The sequence below is a fragment of the Myxine glutinosa genome, chromosome 4, assembly GCF_964187855.1.
Source record: "Myxine glutinosa chromosome 4, kmMyxGlut1.1, whole genome shotgun sequence".
Taxonomy (NCBI): domain Eukaryota; kingdom Metazoa; phylum Chordata; class Myxini; order Myxiniformes; family Myxinidae; genus Myxine; species Myxine glutinosa.
Genome location: NC_136264.1, coordinates 119,134,247 through 119,147,270, shown reverse-complemented (window position 1 = coordinate 119,147,270; position 13,024 = coordinate 119,134,247). Strand labels below are relative to the sequence as shown.

Sequence of the window (13,024 nt, the reverse complement as noted above, 5' to 3'; positions counted from 1 at the left end):
GAACTCATGAAGAACTTTCCTCTTGGGTTGAAATGAATAAGGTTGTACTCGCACCCCACTCATCTCTAGTTTGGTTTAAAAAAACGAAAAAAAATATTAAAATCACGGGATAACCCGCGCCCGATAACACCATCTTCTCCATTAGTGGTTCGAAGTTTCAGACGGATGACGTCATCAAATTGGGAGTCGCACCGATTGGTCAGAATTCGGTCATTTACGGATCAGTATACACACATTACTTTATTTTGTATACGATGTCAAGGTGCATGGAAGAGCTGGAGAGCAAATAAGGGATGTGGGGGGTGGTAAACACGGGGTGGATACGACAGGGATAGTAATACAGAAGCAAACTCTCGGGAAAAACTGAAAATTTGGAAGGAGGTGTGCTTGGGGAGGAGAGAGGGGGTAACGGGTATAAAAGATCATGATTTTTGGATGGGGAATGATCTAAGATGGTCAACAGCTGTCTTGAAGACCTAGAGGGAAGAATGGGATTTGAGAGGCAGAGGACGTTGATTCCACAGGTGGGGATAAAACATGGAACGAATGTGATTGTGGAGGTGAGAAGAGATTCTGGATTTTGGGAGTTTCACCAGAAGGGGTTTGACGGCGGTCCAACCACGTGCACCCAGGCCAGCAGATACCGAGGTAGGCTAAAGCACGGAAAAAGCAGAGAGGGTGAAAGACCAGAAAGGAGAGGAGAGAGATTCAAGTGTTCTGTTGAGAGCCACACACTGGCTACGAGAGTTTAGGAAGTCAGCAATGCAAGAACAAAACTCGAGATATGTCCAGAGAGACGGCCCTGATGTCATGTCTGCCATTGAGGGCCTCCATGCATCCATTGTTGGGAGAGTAGAAGCAGCATGTCCAAGGTAGAGTGGCCAAGTCTGAATCCGAATTGATGATCTGAGATGAGGCTGTTGGAGAAAAGGAATGATTTGATGTCAACCTCGATGATGGATGAGTGGAAAAGTCATAGTGGGACATTTTCTTTGTGGGTCTTAGGCAAGCTGTACATTCTTGGACGTTAGGTTCCAACAAGTTTGATTCTGTTGTATAACTCCTTCGATAGTTCCCTGCGTTTGTGGAGCTGTAACAGCCGTTTGGTGATCTGACCTTCCAACCATGATGTAGTGACGTACGGCCGTGTTCGGCTGCACTTCCATGTTCGGCTGATCGATTACATCAACAAAATAATAGATATCCTCAAAGACGTCAGAGCTTCCGTTAGGCGCCCGCGGAGCCCGCAGCCGCTGTGGGCCATCCCACTATGAAAAACACCATGACCTTGCTGATGATTTGAAGTAAGCTCATCAGATGATTGTAATTAAGGGGATCCAATTTTGCATCTTGTTTATGTATAAATGCGATGTTGGCAAACATCCAACCAAATGCAAGACTACTGAGGCCCAAGGGCAAACGATAGGATGAACCGAGCAGAAAGAGGATGTGCAAGAGCAGAAAGAGAATGTGCAAGAACAGAAAGAGAATGTGCAAGAGCAGAAAGAGAATGTGCAAGAGCAGAAAGAGAATGTGCAAGAGCAGAAAGAGAATGTGCAAGAGCAGAAAGAGAATGTGCAAGAGCAGAAAGAGAATGTGCAAGAGCAGAAAGAGAATGTGCAAGAGCAGAAAGAGAATGTGCAAGAGCAGAAAGAGAATGTGCAAGAGCAGAAAGAGGATGTGCAAGAGCAGAAAGAGAATGTGCAAGAGCAGAAAGAGAATGTGCAAGAGCAGAGAACAGGTGTCTTCAGTTACCAATCAGCTCGGTATCGCTTCGCCATGCCAGCCATTCCTTATTAATGCTTTCAAATAGAGTTCTTGCTCGAGTGCTTCAGACACTTGGCAAGCGCTCCACAAGAAACTTGGGAACTGAACACACCCTTGGGTTGCTCTCTTGGAAAATTTACTTTATAAAGTGATATTTTAAAAAACAAAAAATGATTACCCAGAATTTTTAGCAAGTTACTACGATGTAGACAAGTTAATATGCCAAAATGTTTCTGTAATTATTATTTTTAATGAATTAATTATTAATTTTTTATTGTATTTACTTATCTTCTTCGACCCAATGGGACACAAGGCTGCTACAAGCTTTCACACCATTTATCTCTATCCTGAGCTACATTCTGTGCCTCACACCATGACAGAGCCATTTCTTCCAGATCAGTTACCATAGTCCTATGCCAAGTTGTTTTTGGCCTGACTGGTTTCCTCCTTCCTGGTGGTGTCCATCCCAAAGCAACATTGGGGATTCGGTCAGGGGACATTCTAAAATCATCTGACCACAACTTTTTAAAGATATCCTGCTGTATATCGTTTTTGGCCCAATCTCCCAATGGTGTAGAATCACTTTAAAAATTATACGAGCCTTATCCGGATCTTCACCAAAATTGAATCGATTCTTCCTTGTCACACACACAACCTGTCCACCAAGTTTCGTCCAAATCCATCCACAACCTTTTGAGATATCCTGCTATGTATCGTTTTTGGCCTTATCTCCCAATGGCGAAGAATCACTTTTAAAATTGTAGTAGCCGGATCTTCAACAACATCTAATAATTTCGTCCTTGTTACATACGCTACATCCCTCGAGCTTCTGGTCCCTTCCGGTCTCGAGGCTTCCGGTCCCTCGAGCGACGGGGCTTGCTTTGATCTCTCCACGGCATCAAAGTTTGTGTTTTCCCGTTCGTTTCTTTGTCAAATTTCCGCTGCGTATTTTGTTGTGTATGTGTTATTGTGTGTTTCTATTTGGTTTTGGTTTTGTAGTTGTTGCAAATTTGTGTGTAATTAGTCGTTTCTTTGTCCGGGCCTCGTGCGGCCTGGTGTCTCGTGCGGCCTCCTCGTCTCGACTTGTGCCCCGCCCCCTATATTCTCGTTTGTTCTTTCACCTCTGCTACTGCTTTCTCAAATCCACGTTCTCACTTAGAGACTTTTCCCAGATTGTTTTCATGGTTTTGTTGAAATATTTATTTAAATATGTTTAAACCGCAGCGGTGATCCCCCCCCCCCCTCCCCCCAGGATGTCCATGTTTTAAACGTTTCCCAGTGTGTACCCTGGATAAGAATAGGTACGCCGTATCCCTGCGTGTCGTAGGAGGCGACTAAGAGGGTTGGCGTCAGGAAGGGCATCCGGCCATGAAAAACATTGCCTCAAAAAGAGAACCATGACAATTACAACTACATGTGGGCAGGGTACAGCCCGAAGTGGAGATCGGTTTCTGAGGTTTGGGACATGGAATGTAGGGACAATGACAGGGAGATCAGGCGAAGTGGTGGAAGTATTGGTCAGAAGAAGAGTGGACATATGTTGTGTGCAAGAGACGAGATGGAAGGGAAGTGGTGTGAGAATGGTGAAGGGTAGGCAGGGACAGAAATACAAGTTTGTGTGGCAAGGGTGCTTGGAGGGCGTGAATGGTGTTGGTGTCCTGTTTTCTGAGGAGTTTGTAGACAGTGTGGTGAGTGTGACTAGAGTGAGTGATAGGTTGATGATGGTGAAAATGATGATTGGAAAGCTCTTGGTGAACGTCATCACTACTATGCTCCGCAGGTTGGTCGGAGCGATGAAGAGAAGGACAAGTTCTGGTGTGCGATAGAGAAGCTGATGGAAAACGTGAAAGATGAGGAAGTTGTTGTGGTAGGAGGAGACCTAAATGGACATGTGGGAAGGAGTATGGATGGTTTTGACGGAGTTCATGGGGGTTACGGATATGGTGTGAGAAATGGAGAAGGTGAAAGGATTTTGGAGTTTGCTGATGGAGCTGATTTGTTGATTTGTAATACTCAGTTCCAGAAAGAGGATAATAAGCTTGTTACATACACGTCAGGTGGGTCGACGACAACCGTTGACTACCTGATGGTGCATAGGCGAGATAGGGGGCACCTCCGAGACACAAAGGTGATCCCGGGGGAGGAGGCTGTTTCACAGCACCACTTGGTTGTCTGCGACGTAAGGGTGAAAGGTGCGAGGAGAGCTCGGCGGGTGAAGTACCAACCGAGAATGAAGGTGTGGAGGTTGAAAGAGGTGACAGTAAGGGAGGCATTAAAAGAGAGGCTGAGTAGGGTCGAGGATGATGTGGTTGAGCTTGAAAGTGGTTGGATGTCAATGAAAGCTTGTCTGTTGGGAGCCGTTGGTGAGGTATGTGGATGGACAAAAGGACCACCGAGGCACTCGGAAACATGGTGGTGGGATGATGAAGTTGGAAAGAGGATTGACGAGAAGAGGAAGAAGTTCAAGGAGTGGCAGAAGGCGAAGGGTACGGGAGCAGAAACAGCAGAGCATGAAAGTTATAAGGCAGCCAGGAAGGCTGCAAAGAAAGAGGTAGCAAAGGCGCAGGAGGCATGTAGGAAAATGTTTGGAGAACGCTTGGATTCGGAGGAGGGTCAGAAAGCAGTATTCAGGATTGCAAAGCAGATAGCGAAAGAGAGGTGTGATGTGATGGGGGTGAGCTGCTTGAAGGATGAAGTGGGACAAATCGTTGTCGACCCAGATGGAATTAAAGGAAGATGGAAAAGATATATGGAAATGCTGGAATGAATGGGATGGCAACATCGAGAGTAACCCAGTTTTAGGACCGGCAGAGAAGATAACTGAGAAGGAAGTTGAGGAAGCGATAAAAGCAATGCAGGGTAGAAAAGCGGGAGGGCCGACGGGAGTTGTGGGAGATATGTTGAAGGCAGCAGGAAGTTGGGGTGTGAAGAGAATGACAGAGATCTGTAATCTGGTGGTGAAAGAAGGCCGCATTCCAGTGGATTGGGAACTGAGTACCCTCGTCCCTCTATACAAGGGGAAAGGTGACCCTCTGGAGTGTGGCTCGTACCGAGCGATAAAGTTATTGGAGCATGGAATGAAGGTATTGGAAAGGGTGTTGGAGAGGAGGATAAGGAAGAAAGTGAAGATCGACGAAATGCAGTTTGGATTTATGCCAGGAAGAGGAACGACAGACGCGCTTTTCATTGTGAGGCAGTTGCAGGAGAAGTACATGGAGAAGAGGAAGAAGTTGTTTCTTGGGTTTGTTGATCTGGAGAAAGCATTCGATCAGGTTCCACGCAAAGTATTGACATGGGCATTGAGGAAGTTAGGAGTGGAGGAATGGTTGATCAGAGTAGTGATGGCAATGTACAAAAGAGCGCGCACAGCTGTAAGGACGAAGGACGGGAACAGTGGTGAGTTTGCGGTGAAGGTGGGAGTGCATCAGGGGTCGGTACTAAGTCCACTACTATTTGTAGCTGTGATGGAGGTGCTGGCTCAGAACGTAAAGGAGGGTTTACCGTGGGAGTTGTTGTATGCAGATGATCTGGTGTTGATTGCGGAAAGTATGGATGGACTGAAGGAAAAGATGAACACGTGGAAGGAATGTATGGAGACAAAAGGTCTGAAGGTGAATATCGGAAAGACGAAGGTGATGGCAAGTGGTAAAGCATGTGGTGAGGTGGAAAGAACTGGGAAGTGGCCCTGTGCTGTGTGTAGGAAGGGTGTCGGAGTGAACTCCATTCAGTGTACAATGTGCGCTGAGTGGGTTCATCAAAAATGTAGTGGTCTGAGAGGGTCATTAACCAGTGTGGCAGCTACATTCAAATGTAAGGTGTGCACAGAGGGAGCTGCAGATGGAGGAAATGTTGAGTTGGATCTTGGAGACGGCGTGAAGCTGGAAGGTGTGAAAACATTTTGCTACCTCGGAGACATGCTGAATGGAGAAGGTGGATCAGACTCGGCAACGGTTGCTCGAGTGAGATGTGCATGGAAGAAGTTTTGGGAATTGAGTGGCGTGCTGATGATGAGGGGAGTGTCGTTGAAGCTGAAGGGAAAGGTGTGTGCTGCATGTGTGAGAAGTGTTATGATTTATGGGAGCGAGACATGGGTAATGAACGTAGAGCAGCAACGAAGGTTGGAAAGGGTGGAAATGCGAATGGTTCGACGGATGTGCGGATTATCGTTGAGAGAGAGGAAGACAAATGATGAATTGCGAAAGATGATGGGAATAGAGCCTGTGATTGATGCTGTGAAGAGGAACAGGTTGAGATGGTTTGGTCATGTGTTGAGGAAGGATGAAAGTGACTGGTTGAGAAGAGTGATGGAAATGAATGTAGAAGGAAGTAGAAGATGGGGAAGACCGAGAAAGACTTGGCTAAAGATGGTGGAAGAAGAAATGCGGGCAAGGGGGTTAACAAGGAGAGATGCAGAAAATAGGGCAAAATGGAGAAGATTGTCATGGGGACCGCAAGGCTAACCCCCACTCTAGCAGGGAAAATGGCCTTTAAAATGCATGTTGTTGTTGTTGTTGTTACATACGCTACATCTCTGCCAAATTTCACCCGAATCCGTCCACAACTTTTTGAGATATCTTGTTCACAAACAAACAGACAGACAGACAGGGGTGAAAACATAACCTCCATGCACCTTTGGTAGCAGAGGTAACCAGAATCGAATTGGCTGGTTATTGTGACCTAACCTACTCATCAACATAGTTTTGTCATAACTAGTCCATGACTTTTTGAAACCATGCTCTCTCGTTTTGGCCTCATCTAAGGATCCGGATCTTTGCCAAAATCTAATAATTTCGTCCTTGTCACGCACCAAACCTTTCCACCAATTTTCATCCAAATCCATCCACAACTTAATGAGATATCCTGCTGACAGACAACCAGACAGATAGGGGTGAAAACATGACCTATATCCACCTCCAGTGGCGGAGGTAAAGCGCTTGTTAACAATATGGAATTGATAATTGAACGGAAAAAACTTTCTTTGGAATGAATGATGCGATATCTAGTAAACAAGAGCGATAAGTGCCCCATGCACCTTTTCCCCTTGCCCCTGAACATTAAAATCCTTGAATTCCCTCCCTCCACCCTTTTTTGCATGATCCTGCCTGTGCCTTGTAAATAATCATAATAAATCCCTTGTTGACGTTCATTTCCAATCTGTCCGTGTCCGTCATTTCCCCCATTGATGCAGCGCTGTTCTACTTAGTTTAGCTAGGGAGATTATCACTCCCCGACTAATTGGCTCGTTAGTCTGGTTGCTCGAATGCCCTAATTAAAGACCTAATTAAGACAAAGTTGTTGCATAGCTGAGGGAGCGTGCCCAGGCCAGAAAACCATGTGACATTCAGTTAAACGGTATTAGATGGCAGACACTGAAGCTTTTGAATGTATTGCATGTGTTAACTGATTAGCGTTCGCGGTTGATTAGCAACCTGCCGCAGCACGAAGTTATTCGTGCGTGGTAAGCTCAGGCTCGGCAAGTCCGAGGGGAACCAACAAAACCCCCCTCTTAGTGGATCCGAAACCTGTGACCATATATATATATATGACAAAGCCACATGCCACCGCCACATGTTGTTAATCAAAACGTTGAGTCATTGCTTGTTCAATTAAAGGTTGGAGATCTTACCATGGAGTCATTTGGATTTACTCCCAACCGCAAATCTTTGTGTGTATGTGTGTGTGTATATATATATATATCGAGAGCAGTCTTAATGATCCTGGGGCCCTGAGCAAAAGTCAAGGATGGTGGCCCCAAACACACAGACCCATTATTCCCACCCAACCCACTCAAAACAATAATAAAGTGCCCGATATTCACGATACACGTGTTCAATAATGCACCACAGTGCGATTCGATTTTACTCTATTCTCCAAAACAATGCAGGAAATGTTGAGATATTACCATAAAAAAAGAAAATTAATAGTACCGGTATATAGGAATTGAACAACCTGATTAATTTGACATCTCACTGTGAGTGCATCATTGTATTGGGCTCGAAAAACAACAAACTCTAGCTATAACGAGGAAAAATGGCATTAGTAAGAAAGAAATGTTTTACCTGTTACCCCAAACATTACGATTGCTGCTGCTAGCGCTGCTGCTTCATCCTCGGTTTTTTTTTGTATACAACATCGAGGCTGGTGTAAGAGCTAACAACAATCCCCCCCCCCCCCCCCCCCCAACAAAAAAACAGACCCACAAAACATACAATAAAGGGAGCGGGAGACAAGATGGGGAGAGAGAGGGAAGCACACAAGTACAACAGCAGAGAACAGGGACATCGGGAGATCTGTGGGAGGGAGAGGGCTTGGGGGGGGGGGGGGAGGAGGCATGGGAAAAGGGTGGGGGGGGGGGAGAGGTATAAAACACATGGACACTGCTAGGACTTCCAGGAAAGAAGTCGGTATTTCAAAAGAGTAGATCTGGGGTGAATTAATGGGGGTAGAAAACATCAAGGTTTTGGATGGGGGAAGATAAGAGATGGTGGTGAACAGCTGTTTTAAAGACCTGGAGAGAGGAGTGGGATTTAAGAGAGTGAGGAAGTTTGTTCCAGAGGTGGGAGAAAAGAGGAATGAAAGAGTGAAGGTGAGCAGAGAGTCTTAATTTTAGCAATTTCACCAGAAGAGGGTTGCTGGCAGATCTTGTGCGACCTGTAGGAATATTTGGGGGACAGAGCACAGATAGAGCTGGGGGAGCAAGGCCGGAGAGGAGTCAGTAGAAGACAGAAATACCACCTACCTGCATGCCTGAAATACCACCTACTCACACCGAGTGAGTGAAAGGCCCTCACAATCAGCTTAATCGCGGGAGATTCCAATGATTCTGAAAGTTTTGGTTTCAACAGCGTGAAGCCGAGCCAGGTGTGAGGCAGGAGCACCAGCCCATAGGGGAGAGCAGTATTCCATTGAGTTGCGGATGAAAGCCTTGTATGTGGCGAGGAACTCAGGTGTGCCAAGGAAGCACGATGGAGGCACGATTCATCATTTGTCTTCCTCTTTCTCAATGATACTCCGCACATCCACCGAACCATTCGCATTTCCATCCTTTCCAGCCTTAGTTGCTGCTCTACTGGCGACTCCACCCAGTCAGCGACTGGCTTTGGAGGCCAGCTTGGAAATGTAAAGATTGGAGGTTTTACTTTTGAAGAGGTTTTAACATCAGCACAATTGATGACATGTGTGCGTCATTTTTGAAAATAATTATGACTGACAAATACTGCGAGCTGGATCGATTAGAATTACGTGGATGTTAATTACGTGTGGATTCAAAAGCTATGAAAAATACAACCTACGGACGTGAGTGGAATAGCTAATTTGTGAAGGGAAGGTAAACAACTGGGACTAATTGTTGTTGGAATTTTTGGGTATCAGAGAAAATACAAATACAGCAGATGAAAACACTATCAGATTTTTCCATTCTGTAAATTGGGTGATAGAAATGATGGGTTCTTCAGTCAGTCATGTGGTATATCACCCGCAGATCGTTGGGGCCCCTCCAGCGGGAGCCCTGGCAATTGCCCAGGCTGCCCCATAGGTTAGACTGCACCTGTATATAACATCATTCTTATCAGGTCTGACAGCATGAGTCTGTCAATGATGTATTACAGGCCGACCTTTCCTTGTACGTGACAGATTAGCCATTCTTCACAAGATTAGCCACATCACTGATCCGGCCAGACAACCTCGGCATTCAAACTTTGCCATGCCCTCACGTCTTCCAAGGTGTAAAAACATTTAGTAATAAATGCAAGATAATTCACTAAATCTGGATATAAAACGGTTGGAAAGTTCATCTCGCTTCTGAACCATGATGTAGTCGGCATTTCACATGCGTTTGTGTTGCCTATAAACATATATTGTTATAACCAGAAGCACCCTTTCCCAGCAGGGAGAATTATGCAATTATCCTTATAATTATAATGAACACAAAGCAGAGTACTAATTGAAGAATGAATGAATGAATGATCGTTTTAAGGCCATTTTCCCCGCTAGAGCGGGGGTTAGCCTTGCGGGCCCCATGACAATCATGGTTCCCTGTTTGAGGCAATGTTTTTATGGCCGGATGCCCTTCCTGACGCCAACCCTTAATCGCCTCTTTCGATGTGCAGGGATACAGTGTACCTATTAGAGTACTAATTGAAGCATGTAGCATATTCGTCTGACACATCACTTTGTTTGGGCAGTGTATCAGCAACAGACCACTGCCTCGATCGCTCCCAAAAATAAAAGAACCCAGGTTATGTATATGCAAAGCAAAAACATGCATACTATTTTTGAGTATGGCCCCCCTATCCCCCAAACCCATCCCCACCAAAGAAGGAAAATGCCAAGATGGGCCAAAAATGTATTTTTCAAAACTATGGAATCAGACGAAAGTTGTACAGACACAGCTTCAGGGTGCTGTATTTTCCGGTGTATTAACCGCACTTTTTAATCAGCAAAAAAGTTAAAGTTAGGGGTGTGGTCACTACACAGACATAGGAAACAAAATATTTTTTTTGTATACCAAGTCGAGGCTCATGTAAGAACTAACAAATAACACATAGAACATACAAAAAGGGAGTGGGAGAAAAGAGGGGTAGAGAGAGGGAAGCACAACAGTAGGGAACAGCAACATCAGGAGATCTGTGAAAGGGAGAGGGCTGTGGCGGGGTACACAGGATAAAAAAGATGGACATTACAGGGACCCTGTTGAGTCCACCCCCACCCTACACCCCCATGTTGAGTCCACCCCTCCCTCTCCCATGTTGATCCCACCCCCTCCCTCTCCCATGGTGATCCCACCCCCTCCCTCTCCCATGGTGATCCCACCCCCTCCCTCTCCCATGTTGATCCCACCCCCTCCCTCGTTGATCCCACCCCCTCCCTCTCCCATGGTGATCCCACCCCCTCCCTCTCCCATGGTGATCCCACCCCCCTCCCTCTCCCATGTTGATCCCACCCCCTCCCTCTCCCATGTTGATCCCACCCCCTCCCTCTCCCATGTTGACCCCACCCCCTCCCTCTCCCATGTTGACCCCACCCCTCCCATGTTGATCCCACCCCCTCCCTCTCCCATGTTGATCCCACCCCCTCCCTCTCCCATGTTGATCCCACCCCCTCCCTCTCCCATGTTGATCCCACCCCCTCCCTCTCCCATGTTGATCCCACCCCCTCCCTCTCCCATGTTGATCCCACCCCCTCCCTCTCCCATGTTGACCCCACCCCCTCCCTCTCCCATGTTGACCCCACCCCCTCCCTCTCCCATGTTGATCCCACCCCCTCCCTCTCCCATGTTGACCCCACCCCCTCCCTCTCCCATGTTGACCCCACCCCCTCCCTCTCCCATGTTGACCCCACCCCTCCCTCTCCCATGTTGACCCCACCCCCTCCCATGTTGACCCCACCCCCTCCCTCTCCCTCGTTGACCCCACCCCCTCCCTCTCCCTCGTTGACCCCACCCCCTCCCTCTCCCATGTTGACCCCACCCCTCCCATGTTGATCCCACCCCCTCCCTCTCCCATGTTGATCCCACCCCCTCCCTCTCCCATGTTGACCCCACCCCCTCCCTCTCCCATGTTGACCCCACCCCCTCCCTCTCCCATGTTGACCCCACCCCTCCCATGTTGATCCCACCCCCTCCCTCTCCCATGTTGATCCCACCCCCTCCCTCTCCCATGTTGATCCCAACTCCTCCCTCTCCCATGTTGATCCCACCCCCTCCCTCTCCCATGTTGATCCCACCCCCTCCCTCTCCCATGTTGATCCCACCCCCTCCCTCTCCCATGTTGATCCCACCCCCTCCCTCTCCCATGTTGATCCCACCCCCTCCCTCTCCCATGTTGATCCCACCCCCTCCCTCTCCCATGTTGACCCCACCCCCTCCCTCTCCCATGTTGACCCCACCCCCTCCCATGTTGACCCCACCCCCTCCCTCTCCCATGTTGATCCCACCCCCTCCCTCTCCCATGTTGATCCCACCCCCTCCCTCTCCCATGTTGATCCCACCCCCTCCCTCTCCCATGTTGACCCCACCCCCTCCCTCTCCCATGTTGACCCCACCCCTCCCTCTCCCATGTTGACCCCACCCCCTCCCTCTCCCATGTTGACCCCACCCCCTCCCTCTCCCACTCCCATGTTGACCCCACCCCCTCCCTCTCCCATGTGGACCCCACCCCCTCCCTCTCCCATGTTGACCCCACCCCCTCCCATGTTGACCCCACCCCCTCCCTCTCCCATGTTGACCCCACCCCTCCCTCTCCCATGTTGACCCCACCCCTCCCTCTCACATGTTGATCCCACCCCTCCCTCTCACATGTTGATCCCACCCCTCCCTCTCACATGTTGATCCCACCCCTCCCTCTCACATGTTGATCCCACCCCTCCCTCTCACATGTTGATCCCACCCCTCCCTCTCACATGTTGATCCCACCCCTCCCTCTCACATGTTGATCCTACCCCTCCCTCTCACATGTTGATCCTACCCCTCCCTCTCACATGTTATTGTTGATCCCACCCCTCCTCACTCTCCCCCACCCCAGATGAGGCCACGTGCTGCCCCACTTTCAGAGCGTTGCCCTCTTCCCTCCGCTAACTCACTCCACCATGAGCCCAGATTCCACTTCTGCTCCAACGCGACAGACCCCGGAATCTAAACGATGTGAAAACGGGTTGACGTGCAGGGGTTACATTGTGCATCGTTGACTCCGTGAGTCTTCTTGATGAAAAAGTACTATTTCCGGAAATACGTGAGACGCTCACCTGAGCCGTTTGGCCCGATGATAGCAGTGAAACGTTTGAAAGGGCCGATGATCTGCTTTCCCTTGTACGACTTGAAATTCTCCAACTCGATGACCCTGAGGAACCCCATACCGTCTCACCGGACGTACAACTGTTAATTTACCTTCGTATTTATTTCCTAGCATCCGTGGCCCAGTTTGGCGCCGAAGCGCTCGAAACGTCACAAAAAGCAAGCTGACTCGGCTTAAAATGATTGTTTTTACCGCTTACAATTTGAGTAGAGCTACGAAGATCAACCGTAAAAATGTGATTTTGAAAATGTTGATGATTTTTACAAAGCATCTTGTTCAAAACGAAGCAGATAACAACTCTGAAAACTGATGCCTTTTAATACACCGCCTAAAACATTTTAACTAACATATACACAAATACACGCATTAGTACATCATGGTACAACACTAGTGAAAGAGAAAATGAATAATAAAAAGATCTCCTCAAGTGCAATAAAAAGATTAAACCTGGACGAACCTTTTGATTT

At 47.9% G+C, this 13,024-nt stretch overlaps 1 protein-coding gene across 1 annotated transcript in view; it reads right to left on the bottom strand.

The window, feature by feature from the left end:
• The window catches only part of LOC137425135 (structural maintenance of chromosomes protein 1A), a 139,390-nt gene extending 126,649 nt beyond the window's left edge, over window positions 1-12,741 (bottom strand). The window contains exon 1 of the mRNA XM_068113262.2: window positions 12,508-12,741. Within this exon, the coding sequence (XP_067969363.1) occupies window positions 12,508-12,616 (109 nt within the window). The 5' untranslated portion in view covers window positions 12,617-12,741. The remainder of the gene's footprint in view (window positions 1-12,507) is intronic.
• Window positions 12,742-13,024: the final 283 nt, after the last annotated feature.